The sequence below is a fragment of the Branchiostoma lanceolatum genome, chromosome 16 (genome assembly GCF_035083965.1).
Source record: "Branchiostoma lanceolatum isolate klBraLanc5 chromosome 16, klBraLanc5.hap2, whole genome shotgun sequence".
Classification (NCBI taxonomy): Eukaryota; Metazoa; Chordata; class Leptocardii; order Amphioxiformes; family Branchiostomatidae; genus Branchiostoma; species Branchiostoma lanceolatum.
The window spans coordinates 4,330,562-4,358,524 of record NC_089737.1 but is presented as its reverse complement, the minus strand read 5'-3'; the positions used below and the strand labels follow the sequence as shown (position 1 = coordinate 4,358,524).

General features: G+C 38.1%; 1 protein-coding gene across 6 annotated transcripts; it reads left to right on the top strand.

Moving 5' to 3' along the window:
• The first annotated feature begins 31 nt into the window (after window positions 1-31).
• Window positions 32-26,384, top strand: LOC136421406 (src substrate protein p85-like). Of its 6 annotated transcripts, XM_066408672.1 has the most exons (19): window positions 32-136; window positions 1,311-1,415; window positions 2,098-2,171; window positions 2,683-2,812; window positions 4,351-4,516; window positions 5,721-5,831; window positions 6,930-7,040; window positions 8,877-8,987; window positions 9,555-9,665; window positions 10,117-10,283; window positions 10,904-10,970; window positions 12,135-12,286; window positions 16,545-16,757; window positions 17,485-17,577; window positions 18,805-18,825; window positions 19,486-19,569; window positions 20,434-20,545; window positions 21,631-21,686; window positions 24,060-26,384. In XM_066408672.1, exons 2-19 carry the CDS (start codon window positions 1,335-1,337, stop codon window positions 24,138-24,140), a joined length of 1,941 nt encoding a protein of 646 aa, XP_066264769.1. In that variant the 5' UTR covers window positions 32-136; window positions 1,311-1,334; the 3' UTR covers window positions 24,141-26,384. The 6 variants fall into 6 exon arrangements, with proteins under 6 accessions (XP_066264769.1, XP_066264775.1, XP_066264773.1 ...); XM_066408678.1 differs by lacking the exon at window positions 9,555-9,665; XM_066408676.1 differs by lacking the exon at window positions 17,485-17,577.
• Window positions 26,385-27,963: the final 1,579 nt, after the last annotated feature.

Genomic DNA, 27,963 nt, shown 5'->3' with positions numbered 1-27,963 from the left:
CATAATCTCGAGGTTAAAGGTCGAGATCAGACAAAATCCAATCTTCCAGCTGACCAATCACAGGCGTGTATTCCCCCTCATGTGACTCACCTCCAAACAGGAAGTGAAGTTGGGAGGCGAGTCCGCAGGAAAAAAGGTAAGATTTCCGCTTATTCTGCAGAAAATGTGCTATTTTTCAGCCATCATATGGCTCGATTACAGTATCGGTTACCTGAAAATATTACTGAGGTCGTTTAAGAATGTTATTTTTGTCTTTAACTGTTGTTTTTGAGCGAGTATACTAGGTTTTAAACGTACGCGTAGCCTGATGATATATTTGCTATCTAGCTAGCTCTAGCTCAGTTCAACTTTAAATTTATAAATGAAGATCTCGGTTTTTCCCCTCCAAATCACAGACATTTGCGATGATAGCCACACGCTCACGCCTTTTCTCCTTACAGTAACAAATAGTGTGAAATAGGACGAGGTGTGAAATAGGTATGCATAGTGAAGACCTACATGATTTCCTCGCCCCCCTCCCCCTTCCTTGTTACACAGGATGTGAATTTGTGATCCATTTTATGTGGACTTGTCATTTGCATGTGGAAATGTATAACGGGATATGTATCTTCATATATAATCTCTCTATGTACTACAAAATAGAAAACCTAGATTCAATAGTATTGACAAGCGTAACTACTTGATTTAAAACATTTTTTTCAAACTCCCCTTTGAGAGAAACAGTTGGCAAAAAATCAGAAGAACTGTGCATGATAAGTGCAGTTAAAATAACTTCGAAGTGAAAAGAGTGGAGCTGGAGGGGGATTTCCAAATGTGCATATGAAAAAAAAGTCAAACCCCAAAAGCTTAGATTGTATTCTGAATATTCTTAAGATAGTCACTTGTTCCACTTGTCACCATTGTTAACATGCACTGTTTGTATCGTTTTTCTATACATTGTTTCATGTTGCAATTGGTCAATGGGCAAGAACTTGCAAATAAACTTATCTTGCCCAGATTCCTATCCACGAAGGTCAATACATTCATAACGCCATGCAAAAAGAAACTACTAGTCCTAAATGAGATTTTGACAAATGTAAAAGTCACATTTAAAGTAGCCTAGACATATGATTATGAAATATGATATTTACAGTAGTTCTGTTTAGTAATTACTGTATGTTTCATTCGATATAGTGATGTAGTAATTGCTGAAAAATAGACCTAGATTTTTAACTTATGTTATCTCTATACATTGCCATAGTACATTGTCACCAATGTAATTGTTGTGCAATAAAATCATTCATTCATTCATTTCTTCCTCTGACCACTAGGCCTACACGCGAGAATCCTTCACCATGTGGCGATCACAAGTCGGAAGCAACGTCGTCGTGGACAACGGTGATGATGATGACTGGGAGACAGACCCCGACTTTGTGGTGAGTTGATATTAACATCTGCGGTTAGTCAATGTTAACTATGTTAACAATGTTAAATCAATACTTTAGAATTCCACTTGTCAGACACTAATGATAAATATCTATATATTAGACAAAGCTCAGAGAGTGTGACAGTGTGTAACTGTTAGGAAATAAGTGTTTATTGAGAACATGAAATTACACGTACTAGCATTTTTGTTTATTTCTATTGATTTTTCATCAGTTGTTATTCTTGCATTTTATGGAATGCAATCTAAGGGTAACTAGAATTAATAAATTATGTGATAGGCTTTAAAAAAAGTTAAAAGTTACAGCTAGATGTGCAGAGGTTAGGTGTGACAGGTTGTTCAGTGTAAATTAGTATAACCAGCTGCTGCGCCACGTGCCTGCGAAGCTGGTGTATTACGCTGAAAAGCAGTTATACCAGTCGGTATACAGATAATGAGATACAGAAGATATCAGTGCTAGCTGTCAGAAAATGATTTCGCTGAACTTTTTGTTAGTTTTGAATGCCAATCAAGTTTCTTAAGTCTTCTTCAAGCAGAACACACAGTTAATAGATATTGTAGGTAGTACCATACATACTGTACATGTACAAATGTACATGTATAATTCTCTATAATGAAACACTTATCAACTGTTACCCCCTTTTCACATGGCTATGTTAATGTTGTGACTGTAGAATGATGTCAGTGAACAGGAACAGCGATGGGGAGCCAAAACCATTGAAGGCTCTGGACATCATGCGTCAATTAGGTATGATACATTCTGGTGCTTGGAGTCCAAGTAAATATTAAAGTCTCTAGGTCCACAAAGAACTGATCATGCATGTTTTACAATGTACCTTTTTACCATCTTCTGAAGGTACTTTTTATTGTTCCATGACTCATCTACATTTTTTGAGCCCTGTGAAAGTATTCAGGTACAAGTCTTTGACCTCATGTAATTTTGTAACATCCACAGTTTTATAAAAGAATTTTAAAAAAACGCAGAATGATCTGAAGAAAGTTTTTTGCAATTGCTTGCAAATGTTGCTTTTCTACTTTTGGTTGCACCATGTACTTGAAAAACAGACGGTTATCTCGCGAGGGTTGGATGTGTTTGCACATGTACATGTAGATGTTGTGGCCAGTAATAAGTAGAATATATTATTAGTAGTTTGTCCGTTAAAGCTAAACATATTTCCATTTTATCATGCTCATCAGTTGCTTGCAGTTTGCCAGTTTCTCACTAGGTGTCATGATTTCTCCATGCCTGTGTTTTGCAGCTTGGATGCGCTGAGAAAAGGCGTGAGCTCCGACCACCAGAGGGTGAAGGAGAAGGAACTGGAGGAGGGTCCGAAGGCCTCGTACGGCTACGGCGGGAAATTCGGCGTACAGAAGGACAGAATGGACAAGGTAAGGAGGGGTGGAAGAGACTTTCTTTTGAAAGGAAGCCATCTAAGGACACCAGAATTCCTTTCCTTAGTTTCCAGACATCTTGAAGTCAGAATTTAGCAAAAGGAAAAAAAAATAATAACATGAAAACATTTGGAATTCAGCAAAATTTTATCTTAATTACTACATTACATTGTCCCATTGCTTTTCTTAATTATAAAAATCTCATATTTATCATGAGTGTTTCACTTTCATTGGTGCCAAAACTGCAAGTAGTCCAAATTCAAAAATCTACATTCGGATTGACATTTGTGACACTAATGATAAACAACGCAAAAGCAAGCCATGCAAATGCAAGAAGTTTAACTCTGCACTGTCTAAAATAGTTAATTCGTGTATATAATTGTAAATATGAATGTCAACCTCTAAATTAATCTAGTAGTGATCTCTATGTGTGCTTAATGAAATGATTATGTATGTTATTTGTAATGATAATGTTCTTCTCCCAGGGTTGCCCTTTGTAATAGCTTAAGCTAGTTGGGCAACCCTGGCCTGTAAATACAATGCATGCCAAACGAATAAACAATAAAAAGATAAACAAAGTCCACCAGTTCTCAGCCACAGACTGAAAAACAGATTGTTTGACAACTGAAGCGGTGGTGGGAAGTGTGCATACATTTGCAGGGGTTAATCTAAATCAGGAAAGAAGGGCACTGCGCCCCCTTGTTTCAGCCCAGCACCCCCTTGTCAAATTCAGATTTTAGCTTAATATCCAGCATACAGCCTTCCCTCAGTGATTGATTCTTCCATAAATACATAGAATTCGCTCCCTTGCCTGTGTGTGCTCCCTCTTGTTCAATTTTTCTAGAAAAACCCCTGCATTTGTATTTCAAGACATTCTTGAAACACAACAAAGTCGCATTCGTACACTTTGAATAAGCTCGTTCAAACTTCCAGGTACTCATGCACACGAAGAGGAATTGTGGATAATATGTCAAAGGTGCTTGGAATCGTGAACACGCTTATATGGATTAGCAGTGTAATAACTGAATGAATAAAGCAGATTCAACTTATGATGCATAAAAATGACCCAAAACATTGCCGTTGTTTTCATGTTTTGATCGGTCAGATTCTATAATACATATAGAATACAACACAGGGTTTTCCGTATCACCCGAGGTACCAGCCCGACTGCGGGTAGGATTGACCCGCAGGAGGGCTGGGACCAAGGGTGATGCAGAATACACCGTGTTGTATTTTATTTATGTCATACCCACCCGAGAAAACACACATTTCAATGAGAAATGCGCCAGAAGTTGAGGGAGTTTTGTGTCCTCGAAAACAAAAAACTGTAACAACATTGATTCCAACCTCCGAATCCGGTATTCAAATTTTCGGCAGCGGCACAACCGGCTCGCTCGAAATGCATTCAAAATATTCTATGGAAGCCCGTGTGATACAACTCGAGAGCTTCATGTGATACGGATAGTTATCACACGGTCCGGAACACCCGCATCAGGCTATGACTTAAACATCTTAAACATCTGTATCTCACACAGGTGGCTGTAGGACACGACCACATTGAGAAGGTGGAGAAGCACTCCTCGGTACTGGACGCAGCGAAGGGATTCGGCGGGAAGTTTGGGGTCCAGTCTGACCATAAGGACAAGTCGGCGGTCGGCTGGGAACACCACGAGAAACTGGAGAAACACACGTCTCAGCAGGGTATGTTCTGTATTAACCTTCTCCCTGCTGCCTAGCTCCATAACCAATACAAATTTGGTGCTAAGCGGTTACCATAGCAGGCCAAAGGCCAAAAATTGGTTGTGATGAATCGAATGCTTGTGTTTATACACTTGTATCTCAGAAAAGTGACATTTCTTCATGGTAAAAAAAGTAAAGCAGTCATCCTCAATGGAGGTGAAGCATGATGCTTTTTCAAGTAGCTACTAAGTAGAAGTAGTGCAATGCGGCTTTGCTATGGTTTGCGTCTTAGCCAAGCATACCATGTCATCCATACTTTTCTCAATCATCAACATTAAAATGACAAATGCAATCAGGGCCTCAGTTACAACAAGTCCAAGCCAAGGCTGACGTTTGGATCAAATCTCTGCCTTAAACCAATCCAGGGAATTTTGTTAAAACTGTATTGCTCGGTGCAAGGCTAGAATTGGCCACTACTAGGCATTGAACTAAGTTGAAGAGGTTAGGGTGCATTGGTTTTGAAGGCTGTATATGTGTGGCAAGCACTCCCCAGGAAGAGAATTCCACATTTTAGGAGTCTGGGGAAAGAAAGCTATTGCCATAGAATTTGATCCAGCAAATGATTTGATGGCAAAGCTGAATTGTCCCACCGCTTGCACCACAAGGACATGTCTATTGTGTACAAGATTACAAAATTTGATTTATGTATGATTATATGTATAGCAGTGTCAAGTTCTAGGGCTGTGTACCTAAACCCTGTACCAGTCCTGTAAAATTCAAGGTACACATGTACAGGTCCGGACCTAACATCTGGTGTAACGTTACCTGTACCTAAAACACTAGTGGACACCATTTTGTTTAGACTAAAGTTAGGTGAATCACATGTCAGAGATGATAATTTTGGTAACCTTATACTAATGTAGTTGAAAATGAAGAAAACTTCCAAATAGACTTCTTTTGAGATTAAAATACATAAATCCTCACACAAAGATGACAATTTACCACTTAAAAGACAGTTGGCTACATGTTCAACATACATCGGTAATCAACAAAACGTGAACATGTACTACATTGTAAGTACACTCGTACGGACCCATACCTAAACTGCTGTACCTGTACGTACCAGTTCTTGAATTTTTGTTAAGGTACACAGCCCTTAGCTTAAGCACTATCAACTACTAGTAAATTACTGATGTACCAATGAATGATACAATGATGATTGCAGACTACTCCAAGGGGTTTGGGGGCAAGTACGGGGTTCAGAAGGACCGAGTGGACAAGTCAGCTGTGGGCTGGGACCACGTGGAGAAAGTCGACAAACACGAATCACAGAAAGGTAATTAGTAATCAAAAATACTCATGATTTTTGTTTGATTTGTCACAAAGAATATCGGTGAGATTTTTGATATGATGTCATGAATATTGAAGTCAATATTCAAAGCATGCATAAAAAATTTACAGGATCTTTCTACATTCATTTTACGATCCCTGGAGTTTTGACCGTTAACCTTTTTTTTTCACATTCATAGATACTTGTATTTGACAATTTGATTGAAGTTTTAAAAGGTTGTGATATGTTGGCAAAAATGACAAATTTTTGTCATCATATTTTGATCATAGCATTATTAGAGAGTTTGTACGTTTTGTAGGAGGAATACTGCACCCCAATTTTCATACACCAATAATGCTGAAACACAACACAACAAAGCATGCCTTGCATCAAAGGAAGAAAACATGGGTGTAAGAAACACCACTGTGCAATGGGTAAATACACCTTCTCCCTGCTGCGTAACCCTGTAAACAATACAACATGTGTACATAAAGGCTACCATAGCAGGGAGAAGGTTAAAGAATATATTTCATATTTCAAACACGTAAACAGCAAAATCATTTCATATACCCTTGCCAAGCCAATCACCATTACAAGGACGAGTCAGAAAGGCATGTAAATTGTATCATAACAAGTTCATTTTCTTATGAAATGAGTTGAAATTTGCCACAAAGATAAAAGCATATGTCACTTGACTACATTTTGTAAAATACTGTAAATGCATTTGAGTTCGTGTGGTTTTGAGTTCGGCGTAGGCAGAAAATGGAGTGTTCGCAGTGGTTTTAAGTTCGCGTTTGAAACAATATTGGTGCTGCAGTCATACATGTAGGTGGGCAAAAAGTTTCGCGGTGGCTTTTAGTTTGCGCTGAAAGTTCACCGCGAAAACTGTGAACAAAAAACCACTGCGAACATTTCTGCATTTACAGTAGTCTGTATGTCAATTTGCTGTTTATGTATGTCAGCGATTGGCTAATGATTTCAAAGACTAAGACAGTAATAGTGATTCTTCCTCGTGCAAGATGTATTACTGATTTCGTTTTTAACTGTGAACGCCTTCTTTGTTGATGTGTGCTGCCCTGTATTCCCTCACGCTGCGTACGTAAGACTATTCCCACGGATTTGGCGGAAAGTATGGCGTGCAGACGGACCGGCAGGATAAATGTGCACTCAGCTGGGAGCACCAGGAAAAACTCAGCAAGCACAACTCTCAGAAAGGTTGTCTGTGATTGGACAGTGTCTATGGGCACCATAGCTGTTGTGTTGTGCTGTGTAAATGGTTTTCCACTTAGTTTCGTTTTTACGTTATTATTATAGCATGAATCTGTATAACTATTGGTTGTTACAACTGCACAAGAAATGCATGATTATGTTGAAGACGTACAACTCTCAGAACGGTTGTCTGGGCTCCGACAGTGTCTATGGGCACCATAGCTGTTGTGTTGTGCTGTGTAGGACGAATGTTCATCTAGTGCTTGTTACTATTGGTTGTTAAGCCGGCGTCACAATTCATGCAAGCGTCGGCCGAATTTGTAGATCGCTCGAAGCTCGCTGAATTTCAAAATCGCCCGAGCGTCAACCGTATTTTCCAATGAAAATCTCGGGTGACGCCCGTTGAACTCTAAAAACTAAAAATCCCCCATGGCAATTGGTACCATCTCTTGGACATGGACGAAGTCAGAATCGACTAACCTGGTAAAAGGCCAATATTTGGATCAACTTTGATTTCTAAAAATTGCCCGAAGTCCGCGTTATCGACAGGACGTCAGCTGTACTTTTGTCAAAAATGCACATCTGAATTTCTTATTTGTGACGGGGGCTTAACAACACAAGAAATGCATGGTTATTTTGACGAAGTACAACTCTCAGAAAGGTTGTCTGGGCTTGGACAGTGTCTATGGGCACCATAGTTTTTGTGTTGTGCCTTGTTGAACTTTTCGGACGTTTTCCACTTTGTTTCGTTATTACTATATACATGTATATATAGCATTGAGTATTCATCTGTATAACTATTGGTTGTTACAACACAAGAAATGCATGGTTATGCTGAAGAAGTACAACTCTCAGAAAGGTTGTCTGGGCTTGGACTGTGTCTATAGGCACCGTATATAGCTTTTGTCTTGTGCTGTGTGTATATAGATGGTTTCAGGAGAATTTCACAGTTTCGTTATTACTGTAGCATGAATCTTCATCATTCTGTGTAACTATTGGTTTGTTACAACACAAGAAATGCATGCCTTGGTTATGTTGAAGAACTACAACACTCAGAAAGGTTGTCTGGGCTTGGACTGTGTCTATAGGCACCGTATATAGCTTTTGTCTTGTGCTGTGTACTAGACTGTTTTAGGATGTTTACACTTAGTTTTGTTATTCTGGCATGTACTTTTGTTTGTTATTTATTGTATAGAAGTTCATCTGTGTTGTGTTGCGTATTCAACACAAGAAATGCTTGCAATTGGTAATGTCTCATTTCAGAGTTTTCCAGTTCAGTTAGTCCATTTCAGTTCAGTTCAACAGTTTTTTGTGATTTTCAAGATCCATTCTTGTATCTTTCTACTACTCTCCAAGCAGAGGTTGAATGGGCAGATCGTCACCGTTTTATCATATGCCTTCATTTTTTGTCGCTAGCAAAACAAAAAATGAAGGCATATGATAAAACGGTGACGATCTGCCCATTCAACCTCTGCTTGGAGAGTATCTTTCTACAACGACAGTCATCACAATTCACACACACAATAATAATTATTGAAAAGAAAAGAAAATTTCCTTTTCACATTGATTTTATGTCAAGGATTTATCTTAGAGAAATCGTCTTCCATGACTCTCAACAAAAGTTTGATTTGAACACAAGTCAAATTTTCAAAGATTTGAAGAGCATGTCAAAATTTGTAATCAAAGTACTCAAAAGACCTGCTAAGTTACAGATATTACAGATTTCAGATTTTCAATATCATTAATTTTTTGTTTTCAAACTTCACATTTCTCGTAATCAATTAAAATTCTAAACATACTTGTTACTTGCTGACTGATGAATCTATTTCTCTCATCTCTTAGACTACTCCAAAGGGTTTGGAGGAAAGTATGGTGTACAGAAGGACCATGTTGATAAGTCGGCTGTAGGCTGGGATCACATCGAGAAAGTCGACAAACACGAATCACAGAAAGGTACATTGTGCACATTTGGACAGAAAATTCTTTGTTGTGACTGTAACCTTAAATCTGTAAAGTTCTATGTTGCTTAGGCGTCTTTGTGCTTGGATTTCCTACACGTATGCTGTTGTTCTTTCAACAATATTTTCTTTAACTTCTTCACTAAGTCTTAGTTTGTAGACGTATGCTCAACTTGTTTCTTATACAAAATGTAGTTATAGCGGCTGGTGAGAATGCACAATACAACATACAAACAACTTTACATTGCACGCTGATTCTGCACAAGTTGTTGAAGTTCATTTTCTTTCTATAAAACTCAGTAGAATCTGCAAGCAGTAGTTTTGTTCCGTAGTTTTAGCTATACAAGTACATGTATGGCACCCCCCTCCCCCACATCATGTATCTCCATTGATAATAAGTGCTTGTAGTTGTACACTTGTATAGAAGGCATTTCTCGTAATAGAATGAAGTAGTATCTAACCAAATGCTTTGTAGTTATGATGCTCAGTTTAAACAGCGCCCCCCTCCCCCGTAGTTACCCCTCTGCTTTGATAACCCATGCTTGTGCACTTGTACACGTAGATTATTCTCACGGATTCGGTGGCAAATATGGCGTACAGAAAGACCGCGTGGACAAGTCGGCCCTCGGATACGAACACCAGGAAAAGTTAGAGAAACACGAATCACAGCAAGGTGTGGTGGAAAAACAAACAGGACATTTTCACTCTTTTGTTGAAGAAACAATGTGTTGTATGATTGTGATTTTACAAAAAAAACTGTGTACAAAAAAGACAGTAGAATTATTGTTGTATAAAAGTTTGAAGTGTCCAATGGAAATCTTGCCCTGTGTTTTTAAAGAACTACAGTTTATTTGTGAGAAATTTTGACCTAAAGGCACAGAAAAATATAAGAAGAAATGCTTTCTTTGAGCAAAAAGTTTCTTTGAGGGTAAAAGAAAGTTACAAAAATACATTTTTTCTTCTGAACAAATTTTAAAACATATCTCAAAAGACTTTTTGTATATCAATAGAAAGTGCATAAAACAGAGAAAATTTGGTTACTTAAGATTTCTTATTGACCCCTCATATTGTAAATGGAAAAGCCCAAACTCAGACAAACTCTGCTCTATTTCTGTGTATTTCAGACTATTCCAAGGGATTTGGAGGGAAGTATGGTGTACAGAAGGACAGAATGGACAAGTCTGCGGTTGGTTACGAGGACCAGACCAAGCCCGAGCTCCATCCGTCCCAGACCGACACCAAGAAAGGCTTCGGCGGGAAATTCGGCGTGGAATCCGACAGGGTGGATCAGGTGAATTCTGGGATAGATCAAGTTGAACGTTGACCTTGAAAACAATCTTTAGAAAAGGTCATCTCATAAATGTTAGACTATGCTAGATTCTGATCTATTCTGTTTCAAAGTCCTCCTCAAAGTCACTGATAAAAGAAAGGTTGAAGTCGCTCCACGAAGTCATTATCGCCCGGGTCGCACCGGTGAAAACAAAGCAAATTCACCAAGGGCTCGGAGTGGGGTGTATGCATATCAGGGTAATTCACACCTTGACGCGACATTGACTTTCACACTCGTTATACCCTTAGTACAGTGGAGACTTTGCCCGTCTTCTCTCTTTCTATATACATGTAAAACCTCCTTGGTCTCCCTTTTATGACTACTGTGTACTACAGAATTGTTTCAACCGCGAATTTTAAACATTGCGAAAACCTCCTTTTCTCGCTTACTGCAACATAAAACCACCGCGAATAAAAATTTTCAATGTTGAAGAATAACTGAGTTACAGTTACTATGAACGAATACAGAGATTCAACATTTTCAATATACTGAGATTAGAAAACAATAGACATGCTGCAAATGTTTATCATGATATTGAAAGTATAGAACTGACGTCTTCCTGTTGTTGTTTGTTTTCCCAGTCTGCCCATGGATTTGGAGATATGGAGAAACCAAGCTCCTCTTATGAGAGAACAAGACCTGAAGTCCGTAAGTACAATTGTCTTAATTTTAGATTTTGACAGTTTGGTTATCAGGTGTACAGCAAATACGAATACACCGTATGTACAGGTGTAACAAGGTCATTCTTTAGTTTGGATGACAGTTTAAACGTCAGTTTTTATATCAAATACCATCCGGCAAATTGTAACATTTTTTTTACAACCTTGATAATGATTTAACTCAATAATATTCATTTCCTACATTAGAATGGGAGGTATAGTTTTTGGCCTGTTTGTTTGTGTGCATGTGTATCCAGCGCAATATCTTAAAAATCTGTTGGATGGTTGTGATTTGGTATGTGGGTAGGTGTTGTGGACCAGGAGGTCAAGGTCAAGACTCAAGGTCAATTTTGAAGCCTGCGCAGAGGACGGGTCTTTGTTTAAAAGAGTTGGACTGAAGAAATGCTTTTTCTTATTTTCAGTTGTAAAAAGGTCTGTCAGTCAACCCTCTAAAGAATGACAACATAACCCACTTAAGTTGAAGAACAAAAAAATTTTTTGCCAAGAATCAACTGTCTTCACATTCTGTTGGTCTCTCACTTGTTGATGGCTATCAGTTATTATACAATGTATACATGTATGCTGTAGTTGCTTTATTACTTTTCTTTCTTTGCATTCTCTTCACTAATCTCTATTACACATGTCATGGATTTCTGTTATTCTCTTTTGCTTTCTAGACTTCTTTCTAGGATTCTCTACCTTCATTCTTCTTCAGTACTCCTCGCATTCGTGGGTACTACTTCTTCTTCTTCTTTTTACCTACTTTGTCTTTCTCAGTTTGGTTCTTTGTGGAGTTTGGTTCCTTATTGTAATAATTTGTATGTTAAAGCACATCTCACATCATAAATCCTTTTTATTACTTGCTATTTTTCAAATGATACAGGCTGTAAATGCAGAAATGTTTGCGGTGGTTTTATGTTCTTGGTTTTTGCGGTGAACTCTTTACCGCCAACGTAAAATCACCGCAAAAAGCCGTCCCGTTGTGTGACTGTAGCGTTAATTGTTTCAAACGCAAACTCAAAACCACCGCAAACACTCCATTTTCTCCCTACCATGAAATTAAATCCCCCCGGACATTTCTGCATTAAAATTATGTAGAGCAAGATTCACTGTAATGAGAGTTATAAAAACCTACAACTGTGATTATTTGTAGGTGGTGGCGGTGGCGCCGGCAACCTCAAAGCCAAGTTCGAAAACATGGCGAAGGCCAATGAGGAGGAAGCAGCAAAGAGGGTCGCAGAGGAGCGGTCACGCCGCGATGCCAAGGCCAAGGCAGAAAAGGAGGCGGAGTTAAAGAGATTGGAGGTGGGGCGAGTTTCCAGGTTGATAAAACTTTTTCATTCTATTGTCCACACAACAAATGCAAACTTTTGACAAATATTTGATAAACATTACACATGTAACAAAAGAGTTAGCTACTCTGGGGAGCTTTCGAGACAAACTCTGTCTCTTCATCAAACATTTTAAGTAAGAGATAGAGCCTTGTAATACTTGTACAGTACTAGTATGTAAAATAAAAATATGGCAGCTACTATATAGATGCTCATACTAGGGTTGCAAATTAGTGGTCTTTTTTGAATGCAAAGACTTTTGAAACTTATAAATAATGCTGGGGCTACATCATAAGATGGATATTTTTACTCTACGGAAAGAGTGGAGTCAGCAAATTTTTTATCAGTTCTCTTGTCCTCATCAAGAGTAATAATATTAATAACCCCATTGCTAAGAACAAGTGGCCTTAATTATTGATCATGAAGTGTGATCATACTATTAATGGTTTTTGTCATACCTGGGCTGCGAATACCGGTGTTCCGCATCATGTGATAATTTACCGTATCACACAGGGCTCTATTTTTATCACACAGGCTTCCATAGAATATTTAGAATGCATTTCTAGTGCGCCGAGTGTGCCGTTGTTCAAAAATTTGAATTTGATTTGGTCGTTGGAATTGCGGCTGTTATAATTTTTTGTCCGAGGACACCAACTTTTTTCAATTTCTGGGGCATTTCGTTGAATGGCGTGTTTTTTCAGGTGGGTATGACATAAATGAAATATGACACGCATCACCCTCAGTCCCGGCCCTCCCGCGGGTCGATACGGCCCACAGTCGGGCTAGTACCTTGGGCGATACGGAATACACGTACACCGTGTTTTATTCTATGTATATATAAGAAACGTATTTTACCTCCGTGAATAGTTTCATCAGGTTGGTAAGTCACTGAATAAAAAAGACTCTTTTTACACAACCATGTCTTATTCCACCGACGTTTCAGTGACCATCTGTCACCTTCTTCAAGGCAATTCTGACTGGTTCACATAGCAATGCAGCCTTGTCCTTGCAATTGAGAGGTGGATGACAGTCGTTGCATTGTTTTTTGATCGGTGGTTGTATACGTGTTGCTCTTCTGTGCGTTTGGGGCCGCGTGGTGATGTCATCCCCTGTGGTTGTACATGTGTACATATTTTGCGTTTGGGATTGCATGTCATTGATGTGTATGGGCGGCAATGCCTGTGCTGCAGTGCAATGTAAACCAGTCAGAATTGCTTTGAAGAAGGTGACAGATGGTCACCGAAATGTCGGTGGAATAAATCTCTTGGTTGTGTAATAAGAGTCTTTTTTATTTAATATATTTTACCCTTACCCTAACTCTCCACTGTCATTTCCCGCTTCCTTTTTGTTACTTTTCCTCTCACCTTGCTCAACCCTCGCTGTATAATGATACTGCTTGGTACTGTAAGGACCTGTTGGGAATATTCTCACATTTCAAAATACGCAAAAAATAGCTTTAAAAAAAGAATCTATGGATTAACAATTTCATGGTAGCTTTACATGTCAATCAGATTTCATGCGGTCCCATTGTCTGGTAGGACTAAAAAAAGCATCAGCGACACTGTAACACAGCAACATGTGTCTGTAATTACCAGGGAAACAGGTGGGTCCTCTGTGCGTCCAGCTGAAAAAGAGGGCGTCCAATTTCCTTGTTATTTTAGTATCGTGCATCCAATTGACGCATGGACGCATGCCTTGCTGTGACAATATCTAACAACAGTTACTGAGTAACAATTATTTTGACAGAAGAAAAGCAAGGGATGGGGGGAAGTTAAAAATCCTTGAAAGCTACATATCAAAGGGAAAAATTTAATAGAAACCAATAATTTCAAAATCATAATGTTCTAGCCAAAGGTCGATAGGCAAAGTTGAAAAAGTGCTGTGTTTGAAACTGAAAAAGGTCGGCCTTTATTTTTCGAACGTCACAAGTTGTGAAATAGAGAAGTTTATTATGATAGTGATTCCAATATATACATGTACTTCCAACAGTTCCTTACAAAACACTGACACTAACATGTTCCAGTCAGTATTTCTCTGCATCTCTTTCTTGCACTGTCACTCCTCTGAACTATGCAGTACCTGCGCTCGCTACCTCTACCGCCGCTTCCACCTGTGCCTCTCAGCACCTTCCGTATCAAGAAGAAGGTTTGTATCTCTATCTACGATCTCGTACTCAGAAACAACCCCTCTAAATAAATTTAAGAACCTTAACTTCATTTAAGTTCGCAGGGATTTATCAACTTCACAAATGCAAAAATAAAACTTAAAAATGCAAATATTTGACGGACATGCAGTCACTCTCTGATTGGTCAAACCGCTAATTGTGATGGACAGTCAGGATCAGTATATTAGCTATAGCTCTTGGATTTTCTATTTAGTTCTCACCACACAACGACATCGTATCTTTGCTCCTTTAATGTCGATATGTAATGGTATAGTGTTATTGAAACTTACTAATAGTATGTGTAGGAATGACTAGAAATTGGAGTTTTTTTATTCAAGTTTCAAGCCTCATAAAAGCTCTGGATGCCTTTAAAATTATTTTAATAAATCTTATTACTGTCCTTCACAACAAACTTCCTTCACTTTTCCTACTGTCTCTCCTTTTCCTTACCACAAGGACGGAGGCAAGTCTCGCAAGGGAGCTGACAAGAAAGCCCCCGAGGTGTGAAAACGACTAACTCTTCTTCATCTTTTCTTTCTAATTTTCCCATATTACTCATTTTCTCTTACTAATGTTGGGATGATAGATGGAATTAGTACTTCATTGTGTATCCAGCCTTAATGTTAAAACAAAACTGTTAACATTATTATGATTGTATTATAATTACAGTCACTGTAATTATAATACAATCATCATGATGTTAAGAGTTTTGTTTTTACATTAGGCCACACCATCTTAATTTTATGGATGACATCCTCTGGAGTCCCCAAAACTAATGTGAGAGGGCGAAAAAAAAATCTAGCAAAAAAAAAAAGATGATAAACCGGAAGACTACATAGCTGGTATTGCGAATTAAACCACAGAACACAGTGTAACAAACAAACTAGTCTTTATTTGTTGGAATTAGCTCATATCAAAGTGCCTTTAACATGGATGATGCCTGGTTTAAAGACCCATATGTAACATTTGGCCGTTCAAAGAAAAACAAAACAAAATGTGTTCGGCTGTGTACACAACATCAAGCCTTCAGTCAGAGCAAGACATCAAACTCTGTAGGCAACCCGGCCAGAGATGATATCATTCAGTTTAATACAGACATGCACAATGATAACGTGTTAAGTGTTGTCATATCATTAACAAAATACCACTGGCGGCGCCCTCTTCCGAAATCGCTCCAAGTCACATACATAACAGTTGTGTTGGACAATATGAGTGTATATAGTGTATATGACAAGCCGGCTCAATGCTGCCCCTTTGCGGCAATATGAGTCTACAAGTTTCGGAGCCTCTTCGGAGGTGATTTTTTTTTTAGAACGGGCGAAAATCAACGAGCGCGCGGATGTCATCCATAAAATTAAGATGGTGTGGCCTTAAGGCTGGATACACAATGAAGATACATATTCTTGGCAGTTTAAAGATACTAAAAGAAAGAGTCCAAAGTTATCTTTTCAGAACAGTTCGACATGTATTGGGCATTCTAAAATAATGGGAAGTTGGACATTTTTGTATTAAAGTCATCTATACTTGAGATATAATTATACCAACCATGTATATTCATATAGTACGTCATGTATCAGAATACACAAAAAGAAAACAAAGTTCATTAATCTTTTCTTAACAACAAACCAACAACTTCACAAGCCTAATATACGCACTCCTCTAGAACAACGATTATGTAAACATTGTACTTTGCATAGAATAGAAGACGAATGTCATTTTTTTGTAGAATGTGGATTATATACCAAAGAAAGAAATGATCTGTATAAGCTTGTAGAAAACCTTACTTCACACATTTAAGTACTTATTACAAAAATTCCTATTCCTAATGCGACTAGACAAACCTCCCATTGAAAAACACGTCTGTTCTTTTATATCTACTATAACTGAAAAGCGAGGAGAAGTAGAATTTATCTAATGATAGTCATATTCTTTTATATCCGTTAACGGTACTTGTATTTTGTTTTGTTGTGACCTGTACTTAGCCAAGTGTGGCAGAAATGTGCAAGAAAGGTCTTCATTCATTCATTCAAAATATAATGATGACTCAAATTTTTTTTCCACCCCCCAGGCTGAGAAGACTAAGAGGAAGGAGGAAGAGGCGGCTCGAAGGAAAGCCAAGGAGCAGGAGGAGGCGGAGAGGAAGGCGGAGAGGAAGGCGGCGGCCGCTGTGCAGGAACCTGAGCCCACCTACGAGGCAGAACCCACGTACGAGGCAGAACCCACGTACGAAGCAGAACCCACGTATGAACAGGAGCCTACTTACGAGGCAGAGCCCCAGCAGGTAGGCTAACCGCATGTACAGTGTCAATAGTCGGTAGAGTGTTCGCCTTGCACACAGTACACGTAGGTCGTGAGTTTGATCCCCGTCCGAGTCATACCAAAGACTCTAAAAATGGTAACAGTTACTGCTTTCTCTGCTTAGCTCTCAGCATTTGGGAAAGAGTATGGCAGTTAAAGTTAAACCCAGTCACCACTACCAGTGGACTATCAATACCAACTGGATTTAAACAGCGGCCGTTTTGGGGGTCCTCACCCAAAATGGGAGGTGAAAAGGAGGGAAAGGCACTCTTTTTAACCCACTTTTCACTCCTTGCATAATGGGTGGGTTATGTGACTTTAGCGGAAACATTTAGTCTTTCAGTAATCTGAATTCTGTTTTTATTATAAGTTGAGTCTGGCTGTTGATTTCTGTAACAGTTGTTTTTACTTCCATGTAAGTTCTCAATTATTATTGCTTTGTTGCTTGCTTCTTGCAATATTAACCTATTATTATTATTAATAACAGTGCTGTTATTGCATTAGCATTGAAGGTATAACGAATTTCCTTTTAAAGAGCTGGTTGCTGTGGCTTAGACAGTGCTACCTTGTGTTTGAGTTTGTTTTATAATTTGCTTCTTTATGTAGTTGACCACTGTTCTAACTGCGTAATAGTCTGTTATTTTGCTTTGTGTGTTTTGTGTTTGTTTGATTGTTTTGTTGATCCTTGACGTGGCCAACACTACTAACAGGGTATATATGAGGCCGAGCCTGAGTCAGATCCAGTGTATGAACCGCCTCCAGAACTTCCCAGTCGGAACCCTCCCAAAGCTGAGGCTGAACAGGTGTGAATGAACGCAACGCAGGGTTAACAAGCCCTTACCTGTACAATTATAGACGAATTTGAACCTCACAAACTGGTTTCATCATAGGGGGGAAATTGTCTATAGTATGTCAGGTCCGTAAAGAACAGAAAGTGTTCGAATTACATTGTACATTGTACAAACCCTAACCAGCGTCGCAGAGACTGGCATCTTGTGGGTATACGGGTAACTTCCCCCGGGCACCCCGGCACCCACACGCATGCCGTCAAGAGCTTCCGGACATTGCTACATTTGTATATTACCATGTTGGTGGCTATTCCCCTTCCTCACTTGCGTAAATACAGAGAAAATCAACTTATTGTGTAACTATACTCGTCTGTCATAGATTACAAATAAGTCAGATTTTAATCGATCACATGCTTCCTCCTGGTTCAGGGAATGTCGTCCGAATGCATTCTATACAGACATGCGCAATGACATAGACATGCCAAAAATAATTAGTATACTCATGACAAGCAACTGGATAAAATTTTGAAACAGTCAGACGTTTTAGACAGCATTCGCTGTCTTTCGTCAGTGACTAAAGAAAGATCTGGTAGAACTAAGGTTTTATACCAAAACTCTGAATAGATATGTTAATGAAGTGAAAAAGTGAAGACAATTTCAGTTGGTTCAATAGAATACAGTAGTAAGTTATGACAAGGTTGTATGCTAATACATCAATTAGCTCCTGTTGTTGTAGAGTTTTGGTATAAAACCTAGTTCTACCAGATCTTTCGTTAGTCACTGACGAAAGATAGCGGATGCTCTCTGAAACGTCTGACTGTTTCAAAATTTTATCCAGTTGCTTGAGTATACAAGCTATTTTTGGCGCATCTGCGTATCTTATTACATGTACCTGCCATGGATTTCTAACCTTCATCAAAGGACATAGACAGTTTGTGAGAAAAATTCAATGATGAAATCAGTTTGTGTCAAATTCATCTAAGGTGAAAGGGTTTAAAGGTCACATACATGTAGCTCCTGTAGGGTCTGTAAAGACACAATAATGGGTTCCATTGGGATTTGAACCCAGGACCTCTGGATCCTGATTCCAACAACCAAAACCACCAGGTCACTGTATGCAGCATTGAAGTTTTATCATCCACATTGTAAAATAATATGGCTATTAGCTACCGATGTTGCATTGCTAACCAATTTGATGTTTTTTAACTTGCCTTGCCTATGGAACGTTTTCTCATCGTACAGAAAACACAGAAAACAAAGAAGGTATTCATGCATTTTATTAGTCATTCCCGCATTTCTTAAAACTGGTGAAAGAAAGAAGCAACGCAAGAAGCTCCTTGAAACTGAATGTACCTGAAGAATATAAAGAACCCATATGATTGAATCTAAGACTCAAATCACCTGGTGTCTACAAAAATAGTTCAAATTTTATCTTTTAATTTTGCCATGAAATATATCTAAATATTCATTATGAATAAGTTTTGTGTCTCCTGGAGTCTCCTTTATAAATATTAATAAATCTCTGCTTATTGATAAATCTTTGTTTTAAGCAAAATACTGTAATTCACTATCTTCATGGTGTAAGGAAAATTGACATTTTCACTGAACTTTAACTTCACGGTGGCGTGGCAAATGATTTACAGAACAGATCTGTGAAGGAGTCATAAATAATAACTACAGTTTTTTCACGGTGATGTTAGTTCACGGTACAGAGGTGACCATGAAAACTGAGTGAACATTAAGTTACAGTCACAGTCACAGTGAAAGAAACAAGAATTACAATACATATTAGGTGGAACACAAAAAGGATTTCAATGCTGATGGCATGTGATTTTATACATGCATAAATTGTTGATTGTTTGGGGGTTGGTTGATTGATTGATCTATTGATTTATTGATTGATATTTTGGCATTTCTCCATAGATCTATGAACCTGAACCAGAGCCCGTCAGGCCTGCACAGCCACAGTACGAGGAAGAAGACGTGTATCAGGAAGTGGGACCGCAGGTCAGTCTGGCTGCTTTTTATATAGATTTGTGGCTTTAACCTTCTCCCTGCTGCCTAACTCATTAACCAGTAGGGAACAGGGTGTCAAATGGCTACTTCAGAGGGCTAAAGGTTAAAGAATAGTTTTGCGGTTGTTGGAAACTTTTGCCCATCCCCTTGTACGAGGAGGATTTAGATTAGCCTCTACCAGGCTCCGCAGATCGCTGGGAAAATAGTAGAAATCGACAAATAGAGTGAAAGGTATGCCAGGGGCACTCCGCTATACAGGGAAGCTCAATAGGCATACTTTTCACTTTATTTGCCGATTTCTACAATTTTCCCAGCAAACTGCGGAGCCTGGTAGAGGCTAGACTTAGATGTCTATCAGGAATTAAGACCACAGGTTGGTCATGCTTCTTGTAAACTTCTTTGGGATGACTTCGGGCCCCAATGATTCCTCATTAGGCCACACCAATTTGATTTCTTGGTTAACGGATTTTTATTTTTGATTTTAGCACACAAAAAAATCATGAAAACAGAAGGCTGGGGTGAAAACTTGCACCTGACCCTGTTCACTCCCTGAAACTGTGTGCACCAAAGTAAAAACATTCCTCTGAGATTCTGTCTTCATGTTCATTTTCCAATCTAGCATTTTAAAAAAAAAAAATTTATTCCATTAACCAAGAAAATAAATTGGTGTGGCCTTAGCACACAAGTACTAAATTAATAATAATTATAACCTTTGGTCATTGCATGTGATTTTTCAAAATTACTGGAAAAGTACCTTTCAGTCTTCAAAACTACTGTTACTGTAAACAGTAATACTGTATGTGACAATTTTTTACATACTCAACTTCTGCTCTTGATATGTTTCACTTGCCCTAGGATGATGATAATGACTATGAAGCCCCACCAGACGGAGATGGGGAGACCTACACTGATGTGGGGAGTCTCAGTAAAGAAATCACTGCCATCGCCCTGTATGACTACCAGGCCGGTAAGTTTCACCTCCTCCTGACTTCCCCACTTATGCACCCCGACCAATCAAACCACGTGAAACGCACTGAAACTCAGATTCGTATCAGCCATGACCCGACAAATCGCTTTCTAACTTGCATTAACGACTACATCTGACCAAACAAACTCGCCAGTGAGATGGTGGAAGGTTTCAGCTTCCAAGAGATGTTTTCAGATTGACAATTTTTCCACTTTGGAAGTGATTTTAAATCGCCCGCGATTTAACGTTTAGAGAAAAGTAAATTAGTAGAAACTACTTTTTTTTAAACGTTAAATCGCGGGCGGATTCAATCACTGTCTTCCAAAGTGGAAAAATTGTCAATCTGAAAACATCTTTTGGAAGCTGAAACCTTCCACCATCTCACTGGCGAGTTTGTTTGGTCAGATGTAGTCGTTAACGCAAGTTAGAAAGCGATTTGTCGGGTCATGGCTGATACGAATCTGAGTTTCAATGCGTTTCACGTGGTTTGATTGGTCGGGGTGTTATGGCACGGTAACAGTCATCCTACAGCCATCACACAGCAAGACATTCAATAAGCAAAAGAGTCTGTGAGATCTAAGACATTTTCAGCAGTAACGTGCTCGGTGTTCTTTGGATCATCACATGATTTTTAGGGATTGACCCATTGAGTGTTCACAGGTCACTTAGCCATGTTAAATAAGGATAGATTTTCAGGCAAAAGAAATCACTGCCATCGCCCTGTATGACTACCAGGCTGGTAAGTTTCACGGCTTCACCTCCTCCTGACTTCACTAGTCTAAGACTGTTCCAACCTTCCTTCAGAATCATTTCTACTGAGTCAGACGTAGATGAGACTTTCAAGCGTAGATCCTTGTACAATTGTAGATAGTCAGATGTGTGTTAGCCTCACTGAAAATCCCACAACCAGAGAAAAGTCATGTGAGAAATGTGGGTTTTGGGTGAACTTTTGACCGTCCCCTTGCTATCTCTGTTGTAGATTTTCTGGTAATGGTAGACCACATCCAGTTCATTTTGTTACATGTTAGATTTTACTGAAGTTGACAACAAGGAGTTAACTCATGGGTACCTTTAATTTTATACAGCGGCCGAGGATGAGATATCGTTTGACCCGGAGGATGTCATCACCAACATTGAGATGGTAAGACCAACATGCTTATTACAATTTTTTCATGATGATTTTGTTTTCTTTGTTTGACATGGAAGAGTGACTAGACAGATAAATATTTAGCAAAAGTAAACTGTTTATACATAATATAGAGAGAGACAGGCACAAGTGAAGCAATTATGAATGAATGAATTTCTTCTTTAATGAAGTCAGGTACATGTATGTTGACCCATAGTGACATAATACAGACTTACATACTAAAAGACCAGACACATTTGTATACATTTCCAACAGAAGTTATTGGCAAGAAGTTATTGGCAAGAAAGGCGATAAGCAGGCCAAGGAAAACTACAGGCCTATTTCACTTTTATGCACTGTCTCTAAAGTGTTTGAACGTATAGTTTATGTTCCATTATCTACCTATTTACATGGCAACAACCTGCTTACCGACCGAAATTCCGGTTTCACTCCCGGTGACTCAACTGTTAATTCATTGACGCACCTTGTTCACAAGTTACACAAAGCAGTAGACCAAGGTCTTGAAGTCCGTGCCGTTTTCTTGGATATATCCAAAGCTTTTGATAAAGTGTGGCATGCTGGTCTTATTTTCAAGTTGCGTCAACTAGGAGTATCCGGATCACTTCTGGAATGGATTGAATCTTACCTTACGAGTCAAAAGCAGCGTGTTGTCATCAATGGGACATGTTCCAGCTGGTTACCTATTGATGCAGGTGTCCCACAGGGGTCACTCCTTGGGCCACTCCTTTTTCTAGTTTTTATTAATGACCTGGTGGATAATCTGCTAACTGAAGCCAATCTTTTTGCTGACGACACGTCACTGATGGAAATAGTTTTGGACCGTCTTGTCTCAGCAAATAGATTGAACCACGATCTTAAAGTGGTGGGTGACTGGTCAGACCAGTGGTTGGTAACTTTTAATCCCCTCAAAACCGTACTAATGACGTTTTCTATGAAAAAGATTAAAGTCTTTCACCCACCGTTAGTGTTTAAGGGAGTTGAACTGAAGGAAGTTGATTGTCATAGGCATTTGGGATTACATCTAAAACGTGATTTGTCTTGGTCATATCACGTTTCCGAACTAACAACCAAGGCAATGAAACGCATAAACCTTTTGAAAAGGATACAATATTTTGTTCCCCGGGGAACTTTGGAAACTTTGTATTTAAGTATGATTCGCCCACTTATCGAATATGCAGACGTTGTATGGTGCAGCCTCCTTGGCAAAGACTCAGATTTACTTGAATCTGTTCAAATATCTGCGGCACGGGTTTGTACTGGAGCCATGAGAGGCACTGAACACGAGTCTCTGTTAGCCGAGGTTGGTTGGGACACATTGGCTATAAGAAGACAAAAGCATAAGCTGATTCACTTTTGGAAAATATTGAATGGCTTCGTACCACAATACTTATAGTATACAAGACCTCACCCCACCACGTGTTCGCGATATTGTCCCATACAATCTCCGTGCCAACCAGAATTTTACTTCCATTGTTTGTAAAACTGAAAAGTGTAAAAATCTTTCTTACCCTCAACTATTCACTTGTGGAATGAACTGCCCTCTAATGTCCAAGCATCACTTACGATCAACATTTATAAAAAGGAACTCGACTCACATTTTAACAGACCGATTAAACACCCTAACTTCTCTCACGGCCAACGACACTCTGCAGTTCATCTCACAAGGCTTCGTTTAGATTTCAGTCAGTTAAACCACCACCTATTTCTACACCATTGTATAGATTGTTCTACATGTAAATGTGGTCATTATTGTGAAACAACCGAACATTACCTCCTACACTGTAAGCTTTATACTACCCAAAGAAGTACTATGTTATCATCCCTTTCCAACATAACTGACCTTCAGCTACTTAACGACAGTTCATTGTGTTCTCTCCTGTTACGCGGTTCTACGTCACTCTCATACTTACAAAACTGTAAAATATTCGATATAGTTCATACTTACATACATTGTACAGGCAGATTCATTTATTGATAGATACCAACTTGTATTGTCTATTGTCATTTTCCTTTTATCCATTCTGTATTTATGTATGTTATTATGTCTCTTTTTTGTATGTTTTGAGTAGAAGGCTTCAAATAAGCAATCGCTTCCTGCCTAATACTCTGAAAACATATGCGAATAAAAATAAAAAGTTATTGGCAAGATTTAAAAGATTATTGTGATTCTTTTATGGGTGTTGAATATTCTATCTATATATAAATGTTACAATAAATGTATAACGATATTGAGATTTCCTACATCTAGGGTCAAACGTTGTACTACAGCTTCATAACAATACAATAAGTTCAAATTGTTTTTACATCATTTACAATATGCATTTACTTCAGGTATTTTCTTATCTTCCTTTTTTTTTCTATTTTCAGATTGATGAGGGTTGGTGGCGCGGCGAGTGTCATGGACAAGTCGGCCTCTTCCCAGCAAACTTTGTGGAGATCCGACAATAGACCAAGTGTTCTTACCACCCCTCCTACACATCAACCGTCTCATGAAGAAGATATAGAGATCTTTAATATTTCTTTCAAAAATTTTCTTGTGTCTTTCTAAAACATTTCATGAATCTTTGAAATATGTGATTTGGTGATGTGTGGTATGTGAAATAAACGAAATCTTATTCTTAGGCCACACCAATTTAATTTCTTGGCTAACAGATTTAAAAAAGATAATTTTAGCAAAGGACATCATTGAAACAGAAGGCTGGGGTGAAAACTTGCACCTGACCCTGTTCACGTGTGGACCAAAGTACAAACATTCCTCGGAGATTCTGTTTTCATTTTGATTTTCCAATCTAGCATTTTTGTTTAAATTCCGTTAACCAAGAAATTAAATTGATGAGGAAGTCACAAAAACATCAATTTTTTTGGGGGGGAGGGGGGCATTTCTTAGATGTAAAATATAATGCTGATGGGCTTTTGATACTGCTGTACTTTTGAGACCTACAGAAAATTGGGTGCTTCCTACTTGTAAAATCTGATTTCCATCTAAGTGATAAATATTTCTTCTGTTTTTCTTCATTTTCTGATGCAGACAAACGATTCACAAGATTGCTGTAATCCGTAAAACGACTGGGGAGGGGGGCCACTGCTTTTATTGTGGGTTAAGATTTGCAAATTCTGCATTCAAGATGACAGAGTCATGATCATATGCATTAGGATGCATAGTCGGTAATACACGTATTAATAGGATGAACATTTGGGCATGTAGTTGAGTTTTGTTTTTAAAGGCATCCAGGGCATTTTATGAGGCTTGAAAGCCCTAATAGACTGATCCTGACTGTCCATCACAATTAGCGGTTTGACCAATGAGAGAGTGACTGCATGTCCATCAAATATTTGCATTTTTTTTAATTTTGCATTTCTACGTTTTGACGGAGGTAGGCGGGGCTATGGTATCGGTCTATTTACACTAGGCATGCGAAACTAAAAGACCACCATGTAGCTTATTTTTGTGCTGTTTTGAGCAGTTTTGATAAGAAATCCGCACGCAAATGTGGTAAACAGTGGCATTAAATGTCAATTTCATAAAGATTACAGCAACTAGAATATTTCCCGTTTTCAAGCCTCATAAAATGCTCTGGGTGCCTTTAACCTGAAGCTTTCTCTTGCCGAAAAAAACTCAGAAAATGTTAGGACGGTTGCTAGACCTCAGCACTCCTACAACCTTAGATACTCATCTGGTAGAGGTTTACTATACAAAATACATATCCTCCCAATTTTGTTATTAATGAAGATATTCTTAAAAATAACCAGAAAAAATCTTGCTTAACAAGGAATCTCTTTTGTTACATATGTCAACATACTTAGATAGCAACATGCACACTGTGTACAGCGCAACATACATAGGACAGTGCTGGTGTGATTATCAACTATACAACCCAGACAGCTATTTGCGTATTCCATTCCTTATCTCTTAAATCTTTTGACATTTCATCTCACTGTAAAAAGCTCATGGCGGGGTGAGGGTGAGGGTTTTTAATGTATTCAACAAGAAATTAGACACTTAGAGAATAGCTTTCTAGGCAATATGTTAAGCCGATTACAACATATGATAAGATATCCGAGGATAGATTGGTTAGTATGATATATGATACGTGATAGTGCCATTTTATCTATGGGGATAATGTACTTATAAAAGCTGGCGGATTTGGAACAGTTCAGCTATATTGAAAAACAAGATTCTACATTTCTTCACTAGTTATGTAGGTACAACATTTATAAAACTTTTAGAATGCAAAACTCAGAATGATGAATAAAGTCAGTTTCTTTCATAGGAAATCTCTTTGTAATTGGATGCCAAACGATGGTAATATTGTGACTAAGAAATTTAATTTCTTGGAGGTCATTCCATTTTTTTAAAGTGTCACTAAATTTTCTTAACTTCTTTACCTTTAGTTTCACAACTACCGGTACTTAAAGACAATAATCTTTTCATTGAAAAATGAAAATATAATAAACAGTTTGTCAAAAAGGTTTTGGGTTGATGGAAAATTTGAACAGAATGCCATTTGTGGTATGCAGTAAACAAAATGATACGTAATAAAAGATAATTTGATAGTTGACATGTATAATTATACTGGTTAACATTAATGTAAGGTGATCGTATTGTTTAGATATGGAATTCAACAATAAGTCATTTGTAAGCAAACTATTGTACAAGCAGTTTTTCTATGCAAAATATAACTCTTTCTCCAAGCGGATTGTTTGTTGTGATATGTACATAGTAGCTTCGTTAGGTAGGGGCAAAAAAGTACTCATAAATTTGAAATATGACCCATTTCTGAGAAAGCCGTGCGTAGTCACGGACTCCGAGGTAATTATAAGATCTAGGGTCTGGCAATTAGACTAACGATAAATGACCGGATATGACGGAAAATTAGCCTTACTAAAATCAAATGTCGAAACAGTTACGCGTCATGCTGGTTTATATATCTTTTTGAGAAGAGGAATTTGCACACATAATGATCGGAAGCACGCTTCAAGGTCTAGTTCGAGTGGTACTTTTCTTAAATGAATGTTTGAAGCTTTTATGCATCATGCTGGTACTATTGACCTCGAGCTCCTTCTTAAATGTACGTCCATTCCAAGTCACCAAGAGGCTTTTATAGAAGTTTATTGCAAGTTCATGCCCGTGGGCTAATTGCAAATACATGGTAAAAACATAGAGAAAAACATACATGCGTCAGTAAACTGTGTCTGACTTTGTTGTAACAATAGGCTACTGGAACTAAATACAATTGTTGGCTATATCTAAACTAGCTGGGTTTGACTTCTTTTTCGGAAGCAGTGGAAGACGAAAAGTCCCACTCTTTTTAGAATTTGTGGGTTCTGTGATTTCAAGAGAAAGGTAGCTTTTTGTTCATCCGTGAATGTGTAAAAGTAGGGGCACTTCGTGGTAACTTGTTTAAATAATTCGGTTCTTTCGTCACTGTTAAATAGACACTTGGAAATAAAATGTGTTTCGTCTTCCACCGCCTTGAACGTACAATTATAATAATAGTTGTAATCATTTTGAAAAATTTCTAAAAAAAAACAATATCTGACTGACGATAGATTTTTTTAAAAGATTAAATATAGAAATATGAATTTATTTGAATTCAATTAGATAATTTAGAAACATTTTGAAAGTAGCAGTTACTGCACAATAATCTCTTTATTTACAATAAGTTCTAATTTCAATGTGATTCTTTCACTTTCAGAAATATTTACAAAAAATGGTAGAAAATGGTAAACAATGATTATCGGTGGTGATTGCCCCCATAAAACTAAGTGCTAATCTGGCCCTTCTGTCCGCTTTTGTACATCTTTAGACTTCACTGCAGGACATTGCTGGGTCCTTTGTGGAAAACATTCTTCCCTACACTTCACAAAGATATGTGAATTGCTTTCTTCCCAACCTTCTGACCTATTTGTAAAGATGTTACAAATAATGGTAGAAAATGGTAAGAAATGGTAGAAAATAATTGTAAATAATGGTAGAATGCTGTTACCATTATTTAGAAAATATATTTGATATTTGTCATATTCTACATCAAAATATTTCTAAGGTTCTAGAAAACTTAAGAAATATTTCTAAAGTCGAAATCACATTCAAAATATTTCTCAAGTATCAAATCTCTAACAAATAATTACAATAGATTGGAAATATTTCTAAATTATGACAATAACGACCCTTGCGGTGACTTGGAATGGATCCGGTCCGGACTCTACACGTATATGGGAAAGTATTTTTTTCTTTACTCTTCTGTTTTCTGTTTCGCGTGTTTTATGATTG

Bases quoted from the DNA above. Each gene is read 5' to 3' on its own strand.
- LOC136421406 (XM_066408672.1), top strand. From the start codon at position 1,335: ATGTGGCGATCACAAGTCGGAAGCAACGTCGTCGTGGACAACGGTGAT. The intron at 2,172-2,682 runs GTATGATACATT...TGTGTTTTGCAG, and splicing joins GGACATCATGCGTCAATTAG to CTTGGATGCGCTGAGAAAAG. The intron at 20,546-21,630 runs GTAAGTTTCACC...AATTTTATACAG, and splicing joins CCTGTATGACTACCAGGCCG to CGGCCGAGGATGAGATATCG.